The 14157-nt window shown below is 60.1% G+C and overlaps 1 protein-coding gene across 6 annotated transcripts in view; it reads left to right on the top strand.

The window, feature by feature from the left end:
• The window catches only part of WLS (Wnt ligand secretion mediator), a 109611-nt gene that overhangs the window by 54002 nt on the left and 41452 nt on the right, over window positions 1–14157 (top strand). For 2 of the 6 annotated variants that reach the window (XM_078883092.1, XM_078883102.1), the window contains exon 2: window positions 10700–10823. In XM_078883092.1, the coding sequence (XP_078739218.1) occupies window positions 10715–10823 (109 nt within the window). In that variant the 5' untranslated portion in view covers window positions 10700–10714. Of the gene's footprint in view, window positions 1–9469; window positions 9738–10694; window positions 10824–14157 lie in introns of those variants that run through there. The other 4 variants (XM_078883076.1, XM_078883067.1, XM_078883100.1 and 1 more) reach the window with 4 other exon arrangements.

Genomic DNA, 14157 nt, shown 5'->3' with positions numbered 1-14157 from the left:
ACAATGACAACGACCCCCCCCCCCCCACAATGACAACGACCCCCCACCCCACAAAGACAACGACCCCCCCCCACACAGACAACGACCCCCCCCCCCCACACAGAGACAAAGACCCCCCCCCACAAAGACAACGACCCCCCCCCCACAGAGACAACGACCCCCCCCACAAAGACAACGACCCCCCCCCCCCCACAAAGACAACGACACCCCCCCCCCACAAAGACAACGACCCCCCCCCCACAGAGACAACGACCCCCCCCCCACAAAGACAACGACCCCCCCCCCACAGAGACAACGACCCCCCCCCCCCACAAAGACAACGACCCCCCCCACAAAGACAACAACCCCCCCCACAAAGACAACGACCCCCCCCCGCAGAGACAACGACCCCCCCACAAAGACAACGACCCCCCCCCCCCACAAAGACAACGACCCCCCCCCCCCACAGAGACAACGACCCCCCCCACAAAGACAACGACCCCCCCCCCCACAGAGACAACGACCCCCCCCACAAAGACAACGACCCCCCCCCCCCCCCACAAAGACAACGACCCCCCCACAAAGACAACGACCCCCCCCCCCCACACAGAGACAAAGACCCCCCCCCACAAAGACAACGACCCCCCCCCCCCCACAATGACAACGACCCCCCCCCACAATGACAACGACCCCCCCCCCACAATGACAACGACCCCCCCCCCCCCACAAAGACAACGACCCCCCCCCCCACAAAGACAACGACCCCCCCCCCACAATGACAACGACCCCCCCCCCCCCACAAAGACAACGACCCCCCCCCCCCACAAAGACAACGACCCCCCCCCCACAATGACAACGACCCCCCCCCACAAAGACAACGACCCCCCCCCCCACAAAGACAACGACCCCCCCCCCCACAATGACAACGACCCCCCCCCCACAAAGACAACGACCCCCCCCCCCCCCCACACAGACAACGACCCCCCCCCCCACAAAGACAACGACCCCCCCCCACAATGACAACGACCCCCCCCCCCCACAAAGACAACGACCCCCCCCCCCACAAAGACAACGACCCCCCCCCCCCACAATGACAACGACCCCCACCCCACAAAGACAACGACCCCCCCCCACACAGACAACGACCCCCCCCCCCCACACAGAGACAAAGACCCCCCCCCACAAAGACAACGACCCCCCCCCCCACAGAGACAACGACCCCCCCCACAAAGACAACGACCCCCCCCCCCACAAAGACAACGACACCCCCCCCCCCCACAAAGACAACGACCCCCCCCCCCACAGAGACAACGACCCCCCCCCACAAAGACAACGACCCCCCCCCACAGAGACAACGACCCCCCCCCCCCCACAAAGACAACGACCCCCCCCACAAAGACAACAACCCCCCCCACAAAGACAACGACCCCCCCCCCGCAGAGACAACGACCCCCCCACAAAGACAACGACCCCCCCCCCCCCACAAAGACAACGACCCCCCCCCCCACAGAGACAACGACCCCCCCCACAAAGACAACGACCCCCCCCCCCCACAGAGACAACGACCCCCCCCACAAAGACAACGACCCCCCCCCCCCACAAAGACAACGACCCCCCCACAAAGACAACGACCCCCCCCCCCCACACAGAGACAAAGACCCCCCCCCACAAAGACAACGACCCCCCCCCCCCACAATGACAACGACCCCCCCCACCCCACAAAGACAACGACCCCCCCCCCCCCCCACAATGACAACGACCCCCCCCCCCCCACACAGAGACAAAGATCCCCCCCCCACAAAGACAACGACCCCCCCCACAAAGACAACGACCCCCCCCACAAAGACAACGACCCCCCCCCCCCCACAGAGACAACGACCCCCCCCACAAAGGCAACGACCCCTCCCCACAAAGACAACGACCCCACCCCACAGAGACAACGACCCCCCCCACAAAGACAACGACCCCCCCCCCACAGAGACAACGACCCCCCCCCCACAAAGACAACGACCCCCCCCACAAAGACAACGACCCCCCCCACAAAGACAACGACCCCCCCCCGCAGAGACAACGACCCCCCCCCACAAAGACAACGACCCCCCCCCCCACAAAGACAACGACCCCCCCCCCACAAAGACAACGACCCCCCCCCCCACAGAGACAACGACCCCCCCCACAAAGACAACGACCCCCCCACCACAAAGACAACGACCCACCCCCACACAGACAACGACCCCCCCCCCCACACAGAGACAAAGACCCCCCCCCACACAGACAACGACCCCCCCCACACACAAAGACAACGACCCCCCCCCCACAAAGACAACGACCCCCCCCCCCACAAAGACAACGACCCCCCCCCACAAAGACAACGACCCCCCCCCACAGAGACAACGACCCCCCCCCCACACAGAGACAAAGACCCCCCCCCACAAAGACAACGACCCCCCCCACAAAGACAACGACCCCCCCCCCCACAAAGACAACGACCCCCCCCCACAAAGACAACGACCCCCCCCCCCACACAGAGACAAAGACCCCCCCCCCACACAGACAACGACCCCCCCACACACAAAGACAACGACCCCCCCCCCCCCCCACAAAGACAACGACCCCCCCCCCACAAAGACAACGACCCCCCTCCACACAGACAACGACCCCCCCCCCCCCACAATGACAACGACCCCCCCCCACACAGACAACGACCCCCCCCCACAATGACAACGACCCCCCTCCCACAATGACAACGACCCCCCCCCCCCCACAAAGACAACGACCCCCCCCCCACAAAGACAACGACCCCCCCCCCACACAGAGACAACGACCCCCCCCCACACAGACAACGACCCCCCCCCCACAATGACAACGACCCCCCCCCACAAAGACAACGACCCCCCCCACACAGAGACAACGACCCCCCCCCCCCCACAATGACAACGACCCCCCCCCCACAATGACAACGACCCCCCCCCCACAATGACAACGACCCCCCCCCCCCACAAAGACAACGACCCCCCCCCCCACAAAGACAACGACCCCCCCCCCCACAATGACAACGACCCCCCCCCCCCACAAAGACAACGACCCCCCCCCACAAAGACAACGACCCCCCCCCCACAATGACAACGACCCCCCCCCACAAAGACAACGACCCCCCCCCCCCACAAAGACAACGACCCCCCCCCCACAATGACAACGACCCCCCCCCCCCACAAAGACAACGACCCCCCCCCCCACACAGACAACGACCCCCCCCCCCACAAAGACAACGACCCCCCCCCACAATGACAACGACCCCCCCCCCCCACAAAGACAACGACCCCCCCCCCCACAAAGACAACGACCCCCCCCCCCCCCCCCCCACAATGACAACGACCCCCCCCCCCCCACAATGACAACGACCCCCCCCCCACACAGACAACGACCCCCCCCCACAATGACAACGACCCCCCCCCCACAATGACAACGACCCCCCCCCCCCCCCCACAAAGACAACGACCCCCCCCCCCACAAAGACAACGACCCCCCCCCACACAGAGACAACGACCCCCCCCCACACAGACAACGACCCCCCCCCCACAATGACAACGACCCCCCCCCACAAAGACAACGACCCCCCCCACACAGAGACAACGACCCCCCCCCCCCACAATGACAACGACCCCCCCCCCACAATGACAACGACCCCCCCCCCACAATGACAACGACCCCCCCCCCCCACAAAGACAACGACCCCCCCCCCCACAAAGACAACGACCCCCCCCCCCCCACAATGACAACGACCCCCCCCCCCACAAAGACAACGACCCCCCCCCCCACAAAGACAACGACCCCCCCCCCACAATGACAACGACCCCCCCCCACAAAGACAACGACCCCCCCCCCCCACAAAGACAACGACCCCCCCCCCACAATGACAACGACCCCCCCCCCACAAAGACAACGACCCCCCCCCCCCCACACAGACAACGACCCCCCCCCCCCACAAAGACAACGACCCCCCCCCACAATGACAACGACCCCCCCCCCCCACAAAGACAACGACCCCCCCCCCCACAAAGACAACGACCCCCCCCCACAATGACAACGACCCCCCCCCACAAAGACAACGACCCCCCCCCACACACACAGACAACGACCCCCCCCCCCCACAAAGACAACGACCCCCCCCCCAAAATGACAACGACCCCCCCCCCCACAAAGACAACGACCCCCCCCCCAAAATGACAATGACCCCCCCCCCACAATGACAACGACCCCCCCCCACAAAGACAACGACCCCCCCCCCACAATGACAACGACCCCCCCCCACAAAGACAACGACCCCCCCCCCCCACACAGACAACGACCCCCCCCCACAAAGACAACGACCCCCCCCCCCACAAAGACAACCCCAACGACCCCCCCCCACAATGACAACGACCCCCCCCCCCCACAAAGACAACGACCCCCCCCCCCCACAAAGACAACGACCCCCCCCCCACAATGACAACGACCCCCCCCCCACAAAGACAACGACCCCCCCCCACACACACAGACAACGACCCCCCCCCCCCCACAAAGACAACGACCCCCCCCCCAAAATGACAACGACCCCCCCCCCACAAAGACAACGACCCCCCCCACACAGACAACGACCCCCCCCCACAATAACAACGACCCCCCCCCACAAAGACAACGACCCCCCCCCCCACAATGACAACGACCCCCCCCCCACACAGACAACGACCCCCCCCCCCACAATGACTACGACCCCCCCCCACAAAGACAACGACCCCCCCCCACACAGACAACGACCCCCCCCCCCACACAGACAACGACCCCCCCCCCCCACAATGACAACGACCCCCCCCCACAGACAACGACCCCCCCCCCACAATGACAACGACCCCCCCCCCACAATGACAACGACCCACCCCACACACAGACAACGACCCCCCCCCCCACACAGACAACGACCCCCCCCCACACAGACAACGACCCCCCCCCCCCACAATGACAACGACCCCCCCCACAATGACAACGACACCCCCCCCCACAATGACAACGACCCCCCCTCCCCACAATGACAACGACCCCCCCCCACACACAGACAACGACCCCACCCCCACAATGACAACGACCCCCCCCACAATGACAACGACCCCCCCCCAACACACACAGACAACGACCCCCCCCCCACAATGACAACGACCCCCCCCCACAATGACAACGACCCCCCCCCCCACAATGACAACGACCCCCCCCACACAGACAACGACCCCCCCCCACAATGACAACGACCCCCCCCCCCACAATGACAACGACCCCCCCCCCCCCCACAATGACAACGACCCCCCCCCCCCACAATGACAACGACCCCCCCCCCCCACACAGACAACGACCCCACACCACACAGACGACTCCCCCCCCCACAATGACAACGATCCCCCCCACACACAGACAACGACCCCCCCCCCCCACAATGACAACGACCCCCCCCCCACAATGACAACGACCCCCCCCACACAATGACAACGACCCCCCCCCCACAATGACAACGACCCCCCCCCCACACAGACAACGACCCCCCCCCTACACACAAAGACAACGACCCCCCCCCCCACAATGACAACGACCCCCCTCCCCACAATGACAACGACCCCCCCCCCACACAGACAACGACCCCCCCCCACACACAAAGACAACGACCCCCCCCCCCCCCACAATGACAACGACCCCCCCCCCACAATGACAACGACCCCCCCCCACACACAGACAACGACCCCCCCACACAAAGACAACGACCCCCCCCACACAGACAACGACCCCCCCCCCACAAAGACAACGACCCCCCCCCCACAAAGACAACGACCCCCCCCCCCACAATGACAACGACCCCCCCCCCACACAATGACAACGACCCCCCCCCCACAATGACAACGACCCCCCCCCCCACACAGACAACGACCCCCCCCCCCACACAGACAACGACCCCCCCCCACACACAGACAACGACCCCCCCCCCACACAAAGACAACGACCCCCCCCCCCCACAAAGACAACGACCCCCCCCCCACACAGACAACGACCCCCCCCCCACACAGAGACACCCCCCCCCCACACAGACAACGACCCCCCCCCCCACACAGACAACAACCCCCCCCCCCCCCCACACAGACAACGACCCCCCCCCCACACAGACAACGACCCCCCCCCACACGAACACAACGACCCCCCCCCCCACAAAGACAACGACCCCCCCCCCACAATGACAACGCCCCCCCCCCCCACAAAGACAACGACCCCCCCCCCCACACAGACAACGACCCCCCCCCCACACAGACAACGACCCACCCCCCCACACACAGACAACGACCCCCCCCCCACACAGACAACGACCCCCCCCCCCACACAGACAACGACCCCCCCCCCCCACACAGACAACGACCCCCCCCCCACACAGACACCCCCCCCCCACACAGACAACGACCCCCCCCCCCCACACAGACAACGACCCCCCCCCCACACAGACAACGACCCCCCCCCCCCCACACAGACAACGACCCCCCCCCCACACAGAGACACCCCCCCCCCCACACACAGAGACAACGACCACCCCCCCCACACAGACAACGACCCCCCCCCCCCCACACAGACAACGACCCACCCCCCACACAGACAACGACCCCCCCCCCCCCACACAGACGACGACCCCCCCCACACAGACAACGACCCCCCTCCCCCCACACAGACAACGACCCCCCCCCCCACACAGACAACGACCCCCCCCCCTACACAGACAACGACCCCCCCCCCACACAGACAACGACCTCCCCCCACACAGAGACACCCCCCCCCACACAGAGACACCCCCCCCCCACACAGACAACGACCCCCCCCCCCACACAGACAACGACTCCCCCCCCACAAAGACAACGACCCCCCCCCACAAAGACAACGACCCCCCCCCCCCACAATGACAACGACCCCCCCCCCCACAAAGACAACGACCCCCCCCCCCACAAAGACAACGACCCCCCCCACAATGACAACGACCCCCCCCCACAATGACAACGACCCCCCCCCCCCACAATGACAACGACCCCCCCCACAATGACAACGACCCCCCCCCCCCACACAAACAACGACCCCCCCCCCCACACAGACAACGACCCCCCCCCCCCCACACAGACAACGACCCCCCCCCACACAGACAACGACCTTCCCCCCCCCACACAGACAACGACCCCCCCCCCCACACAGACAACGACCCCCCCCCCACACAGACAACGACCCCCCCCCCCCACACAGACAACGACCCCCCCCCACACAGACAACGACCCCCCCCCCCACACAGACAACGACCCCCCCCCTACACAGACAACGACCCCCCCCCCCACACAGAGACACCCCCCCCCCACACAGACAACGACCCCCCCCCCACAAAGACAACGACCCCCCCCCACAAAGACAACGACCCCCCCCCACAATGACAACGACCCCCCCCCACAAAGACAACGACCCCCCCCCCCACAAAGACAACGACCCCCCCCCACAATGACAACGACCCCCCCCCACAATGACAACGACCCCCCCCCCCACACAAACAACGACCCCCCCCCCACACAGACAACGACCCCCCCCCCACACAGACAACGACCCCCCCCACACAGACAACGACCTTCCCCCCCCACACAGACAACGACCCCCCCCCCCACACAGACGACCCCCCCCCCACACAGAGACACCCCCCCCCCCACACAGACAACGACCCCCCCCCACACAGACAACGACCCCCCCCCACACAGACAACGACCCCACCCCACACAGAGACACCCCCCCCCACACACAGAGACAACGACCCCCCCCCCCCACACAGACAACGACCCCCCCCCCCACACAGACAACGACCCCCCCCCCCCACACAGACAACGACCCCCCCCCACACAGACAACGACCCCCCCCCCCCACACAGACAACGACCCCCCCCCCCCCCACACAGACAACGACCCCCTTCCCCCCACACAGACAACGACCCCCCCCCCCCCACACAGACAACGACCCCCCCCCCCCACACAGACAACGACCCCCCCCCCCACACAGACAACGACCCCCCCCCACACAGACAACGACCTCCCCCACACAGAGACACCCCCCCCCCCACACAGACAACGACCCCCCCCCCACACAGACAACGACCCCCCCCCCACACAGACAACGACCCCCCCCCCCACAGAGACACCCCCCCCCCCCCCACACACAGAGACAACGACCCCCCCCCCACACAGACAACGACCCCCCCCCCCCACACAGACAACGACCCCCCCCCCACACAGACAACGACCCCTCCCCCCACACAGACAACGACCCCCCCCCCACACAGACAACGACCCCCCCCCCTACACAGACAACGACCCCCCCCCCCCACACAGACAACGACCCCCCCCCCCACACAGACAACGACAATCCTCCCCCACACAGACAACGACCCCCCCCCCCCCACACAGAGACACCCCCCCCCCCACACACAGAGACAACGACCCCCCCCCCCCACACAGACAACGACCCCCCCCCCACACAGACAACGACCCCCCCCCCCCACACAGACAACGACCCCCCCCCCTACACAGACAACGACCCCCCCCCCCACACAGACAACGACCCCCCCCCCCACACAGACAACGACAATCCTCCCCCACACAGACAACGACCCCCCCCCCACACAGACAACGACCCCCCCCCTACACAGACAACGACCCCCCCCCCCACACAGACAACGACCCCCCCCCCCGCAGACAACGACAATCCTCCCCCACACAGACAACGACCCCCCCCCCCCACACAGAGACACCCCCCCCCCACACACAGAGACAACGACCCCCCCCCCCCCCACACAGACAACGACCCCCCCCCCACACAGACAACGACCCCCCCCCCCACACAGACAACGACCCCCCCCCCACACAGACAACGACCCCCCCCCCCCACACAGACAACGACCCCCCCCACACAGACAACGACCCCCCCCCCACACAGACAACGACCCCCCCCCCCCACACAGACAACGACCCCCCCCCCACACAGACAACGACCCCCCCCCCACACAGACAACGACCCCCCCCCACACAGACAACGACCCCCCCACACAGACAACGACCCCCCCCCCCACACAGACAACGACCCCCCCCCACACAGACAAACGACCCCCCCCCCCCCACACAGACAACGACCCCCCCCCCACAGACAACGAAAATCCTCCCCCCTCCACTTCTACATCGACTGTGACAATCTAGATTTGAAGCTGTAACAGTTTACTTCTCACACAACACAAACACACACAACACAAGCCCGTGAGCTTCATAAATAACAATGACAATGATGGACTTAATGGTGGTGGTGGTGGTGGGTTGTTGGAGGCTTTCTTTGTGCGTGGCTTGTGAGGGAGTGGTCTGAACACTTCAAACAAAAACCAAAAAAAACTTTTGGCGTCGCTTCCACCCCACCACCATCACTACGCCCCCATGGGCTTTGTTCGTTCTCGACAACGAAGACGAAGAGGAGAAGAGAGAGAGAGCGACTGAGTTTGTGGTGTGAGAGGTGAAGGGAAATCAAATCTCTCCTCTTTGCTTTCTTCATCTCTCCGCGATAGTTGGCGAAGGCGTCGTCTTCGTTGTTTTTGTTTAAAGAGGAAGAGGAGGAGGAGGGAGAAGCCGGCACCGACAACTTTGTGCGGTCGTTGTGAGGGAGTGGGAATTCGTGAAGACGTCAACTGTGAGGTGATTTGTGGTGATTTTAAAAGGGGTTAAATTGTGAGGGTATTGTAAGGAATATTGTGAGGTGATTTGTAAGGAGTACTGTGAGGTGATTTGTAAGGGGGGTTAAATTGTGAGGGGATTGTAAGGAGGGCTTTGAGGGGATATAGTTAAAGGACTACTGTGAGGTGATTTTAAGGTGATTTTTAAGGGGGTTTAAATTGTGAGGTGATTTTTAAGGAGGGCTTTGAGGAGATTCTTAAGAGGGACGACATTTAGGTGATTGTAAGGTGATTTGTGAGGATTCGTAAGGGGGGCAACTTAGGTGATAAGTAAGGGGGGCAACTGTGAGGTGATTTTGAGGTGATTTGTAGGGGGGTTTAAATTGTGAAGTGATTAGTAAGGGGGTGCATATTTGAGGTGATTAGTAAGGGAATTGTAAGTGGTCGGCTGTGGGGTGCACAGCTAAACCCCCTTCTACTAAAACACCGTGACGACCCAAGTTGTAAGAATAACAAAAGGGCGGGAAGAGGAGCGGTGAAGACGAGTTGAGCCACTCGGGAGTTCAGGGGGTGTTTGGTTGGGTGCTCCCGCCGAAGAGCCCCGGCCAATCGTCTCAGGCAAGCTCGGAGGGCTCGAAGAGGCCTTCAGTTGCGACGAGGCCTTAGTCGCACCGTGAGGCCTTTAGTTGCAGCGTAACAACTTGGGTTGTTGTTATTGTTGGGGCTGCCGTCTTCCTCTTAACTCGTCGTCACACGCGGTGAAGGCGGGTTGAGCTACTAAGGAGTTCAGGAGGGGGGGGGGATTTAGGTTGGGTGCTCCCGCCGAAGAGCGCCGGCCAATCGTCTCAGGCAAGCTCGGAGGGCTCGAAGAGGCCTTCAGTTGCGACAAGGCCTTAGTCGCACCGTAACAATTTGTGGGGTCGTTGTTGTTGTTATTGTTGTGGCTGCCGCCTTCCTCTGAACTTATCGCCACACGCAGTGAAGAAGAGAGAAGAAGAGATGGCGGAGGGCGCGATCATCGAGAACATGAGCAGCCGCAAGCTGCTGGCGGTGGGCGCCGTGGTGCTTCTGCTGCAGACGATGGCTTTCCTCGTCGGCGGACTTATCTGTGAGGAAACTTCGCGATTATTTGGGGGGTTGTTGTTGTTAGGGGGGGGGGGCTAAGGTGCACCTAGCCTGGCACTAAGCGCCGCGGTGATGCCACCGCTACTTTTGTTGTTGTTTTTGGGGGGCTAATGGTGGTTTGGTAAAGAGGGGGGCACATTGAGATGTGGGTGTAATAATAGCAACTGCATTTACTTATCGTGATTATCGGAATGTTTTGTTTAGACGGGAAGGAGGAATCCGAAGAGCTATAAAGCTTTTACACTATGAGACCTCCTTTATCAGTGGCAAAATATAGTAATAGGTTTTTACTCTTTCAACTGGTACAAAAACTGACACCTTTATACAAGGCATCATGTTTGCAATAACCACAACACAAGCAGTCAAAACGCAAACAAAAATCAACAACTGATGAGGACAGTGCATATCATTATCATCATCAGAGTTGTTTAATGTAAAAAAAAGTGCCAGAGTTCAAAGTATAGCAGAGGTGAACAAATCATTTAACGAAACATACACACAACTTTTTGTTGTTAAAATATCTTACAGGGATGAGGGTCACCACTGAGCTTTCGGCCACAAATGATAACGCAACGAAATAGAATTATCGTTGTGTGTAAATGTATAGCAGCAAAAGAATAACATAACTCTTTATTGTATGTTAATTTGAAAGTTGTATCCAGTACTGTAGTCTGGTTATGTTTGTTTTTGTATCCGCGTGTGATCAGGTTTGTAGAACTTTATTATTGTAAGTCTTATAAAAATACGGATAAAACGCTAACGCATGAAGTGTCAGCTGATGCGTCTGTTGCTAAACAAATTTTAATGATTCTGAGGTAAATACATACACTGTAAATGTATCCGAGATAAAGGGGAGGTCTATGTGTGCGGTTAATGGAAATGCATTCTAGATTTGAAGCTTTCGTGACTGCAAGGATTCATACTCTTAGGTTTTTTCGGTAAAGTCACGTAGGAAATGCATACGAGGTAAATATGCTTCTGTGGTCTTTGTGGTAAATTGGAGATGCATTCGAGAAAAGGTTGTTCCGGGGTAAGACCCTAGCAGGGAATGATGGCCTGACGATGACATCATCAGAGGATTGGTGCCCGAAAGATGTGGCACTCACTTGAGTTTACAGTATTGGCACTACGAGACAGAGGAAAGTGGAAACATGACGAAATGTGCAGTGTGGCACCTTGCAGGGTTATCTTGTCGTGATGCTGATGGTGAAAAAATAACCCGTAAAAACAAAGTTTTTCACTCTAAATCCTTTATATGCGTGGCGGCTAGAGTCCTCTCGTCCTCTGGCTTGAGATGGCTGCCACCTATGGGTCAGATGATTGTCTGCCAGCATTAAGCAATTGGTAATTAAATATTTTAAAAAAATTCCCTAAAAAGTGTAAAATATTTGAATTTTTTTTTCACGAAAATTAATTGTCACGCACAACGAGTCTGTGTGCAAAATGTCAGCTCGATTGGATCACGGGAAGTGGGTTAAAAAACGACCGAAAGATTTGCGCGGTCGTAAGCGCGCAAGCAAGCATGCAAGCACGCAAGCAAGCAAGCGAACTTAATATAAAGGATTGTATAAATGGAGAAGCAGCCATCGTCTCTTGAGGTCACTGAGGTTGATCTGTGGTCAGTGGAAATGTGCCTCGTAGTTTGACCCAAGTCACTCGTAATGTGCCAGGTATCTCAAGCTAAGGCAGGGTTGAGCCTGGATTTTTCCTTGGATGGGTGAGCCACCTTGGAGTGCACAAGCAGGTTGTACTATTGAGCTGCTACATGGATTCTGCGGCGTTGCCTTCACCAACCAGCGCAGACTGCCACGGTGGCGAGATGTTAACTCCCTCGCCTGGTATACAGGAGGTCGTGGGTTCGATCCCCGACCCCTGACGCCTGCTGTATTTTGGAGTTTGCGTGCCTCTCTTACATCATCATCACGGTGGCTTGGAGATGTTAACTACCTCGCCAGGTATACAGGAGGTCGTGGGTTCGATCCCGACCCTGACGCCTGCTGTATATTTGGAGTTTACGTCTCTCTCATCATCATCACGGTGGCTTGGAGATGTTAACTACCTTGCCTGGTGTACAGGAGGTCGTGGTGGGTTCCATCCCGACCCTGACGCCTGCTGTTGTATATTTGGAGTTTGCGTGTCTCTCATCATCATCACAGTACCTTGGAGATGTTAACGACCTCGCCTGGTATACAGGAGGTCGTGGTGGGTTCCATCCCGACCCTGACGCCTGCTGTATATTTGGAGTTTGCGTGTCTCTCTCATCATCATCATCACGGTGGCTTGGAGATGTTAACTCCCTCGCCTGGTATACAGGAGGTCGTGGGTTCGATCCCGACCCTGACGCCTGCTGTATATTTGGAGTTTACGTCTCTCATCATCATCACGGTGGCTTGGAGATGTTAACTACCTTGCCTGGTGTACAGGAGGTCGTGGTGGGTTCCATCCCGACCCTGACGCCTGCTGCTGTATATTTGGAGTTTGCATGTCTCTCATCATCATCACAGTAGCTTGGAGATGTTAACGACCTCGCCTGGTATACAGGAGGTCGTGGTGGGTTCCATCCCGACCCTGACGCCTGCTGTATATTTGGAGTTTGCGTGTCTCTCTCATCATCATCATCACGGTGGCTTGGAGATGTTAACTCCCTCGCCTGGTATACAGGAGGTCGTGGGTTCGATCCCGACCCTGACGCCTGCTGTATATTTGGAGTTTGCGTGTCTCACTCATCATCATCATCACGGTGGCTTTGAGATGTTAACTACCTCGCCTGGTATACAGGAGGTCGTGATGGGTTCCATCCAGACCCTGACGCCTGCTGTATATTTGGAGTTTGCGTGTCTCTCTTTCATCATCATCACGGTGGCTTGGATATGTTAACTACCTCGTCTGGTATACAGGAGGTCGCGGTGGGTTCCATCCCGACCCTGACGCCTGCTGTATATTTGGAGTTTGCGTGCGTTTCTCTCTGTCTGTGGTCGCGTGGATTTTTCTCTGGGTTCTCCGGCTTTTCCCTCCGCATTTAGAATCAACATTACGCGTTTAGAGTATTTGGTTGAGATACATTTCCACATGATGATAAGCCACTTCGTTGATCTATGCTTTGTGTGATAGTCAGGTCGCTTCTGAGAAATAGCTACACACGGCTCAGTGGGGCATAACCTGGTCAAATAAAGTGTTTAGTTTTAGTTCGAAATATGGTCAAACAACTCCAATGACTGGACACAGTTTGGTGCGGCCTTCATTCATCGCTCTGTGCCATGTTCTGGGTCAACGACACCAGCAATCGTGGCCCTTCCATTTAGCTCTCTACCTGTGAG

This window comes from Lampetra fluviatilis, chromosome 3 (assembly GCF_964198595.1).
Source record: "Lampetra fluviatilis chromosome 3, kcLamFluv1.1, whole genome shotgun sequence".
Taxonomy (NCBI): domain Eukaryota; kingdom Metazoa; phylum Chordata; class Hyperoartia; order Petromyzontiformes; family Petromyzontidae; genus Lampetra; species Lampetra fluviatilis.
This window is presented reverse-complemented; position numbering and strand designations above follow the sequence as displayed.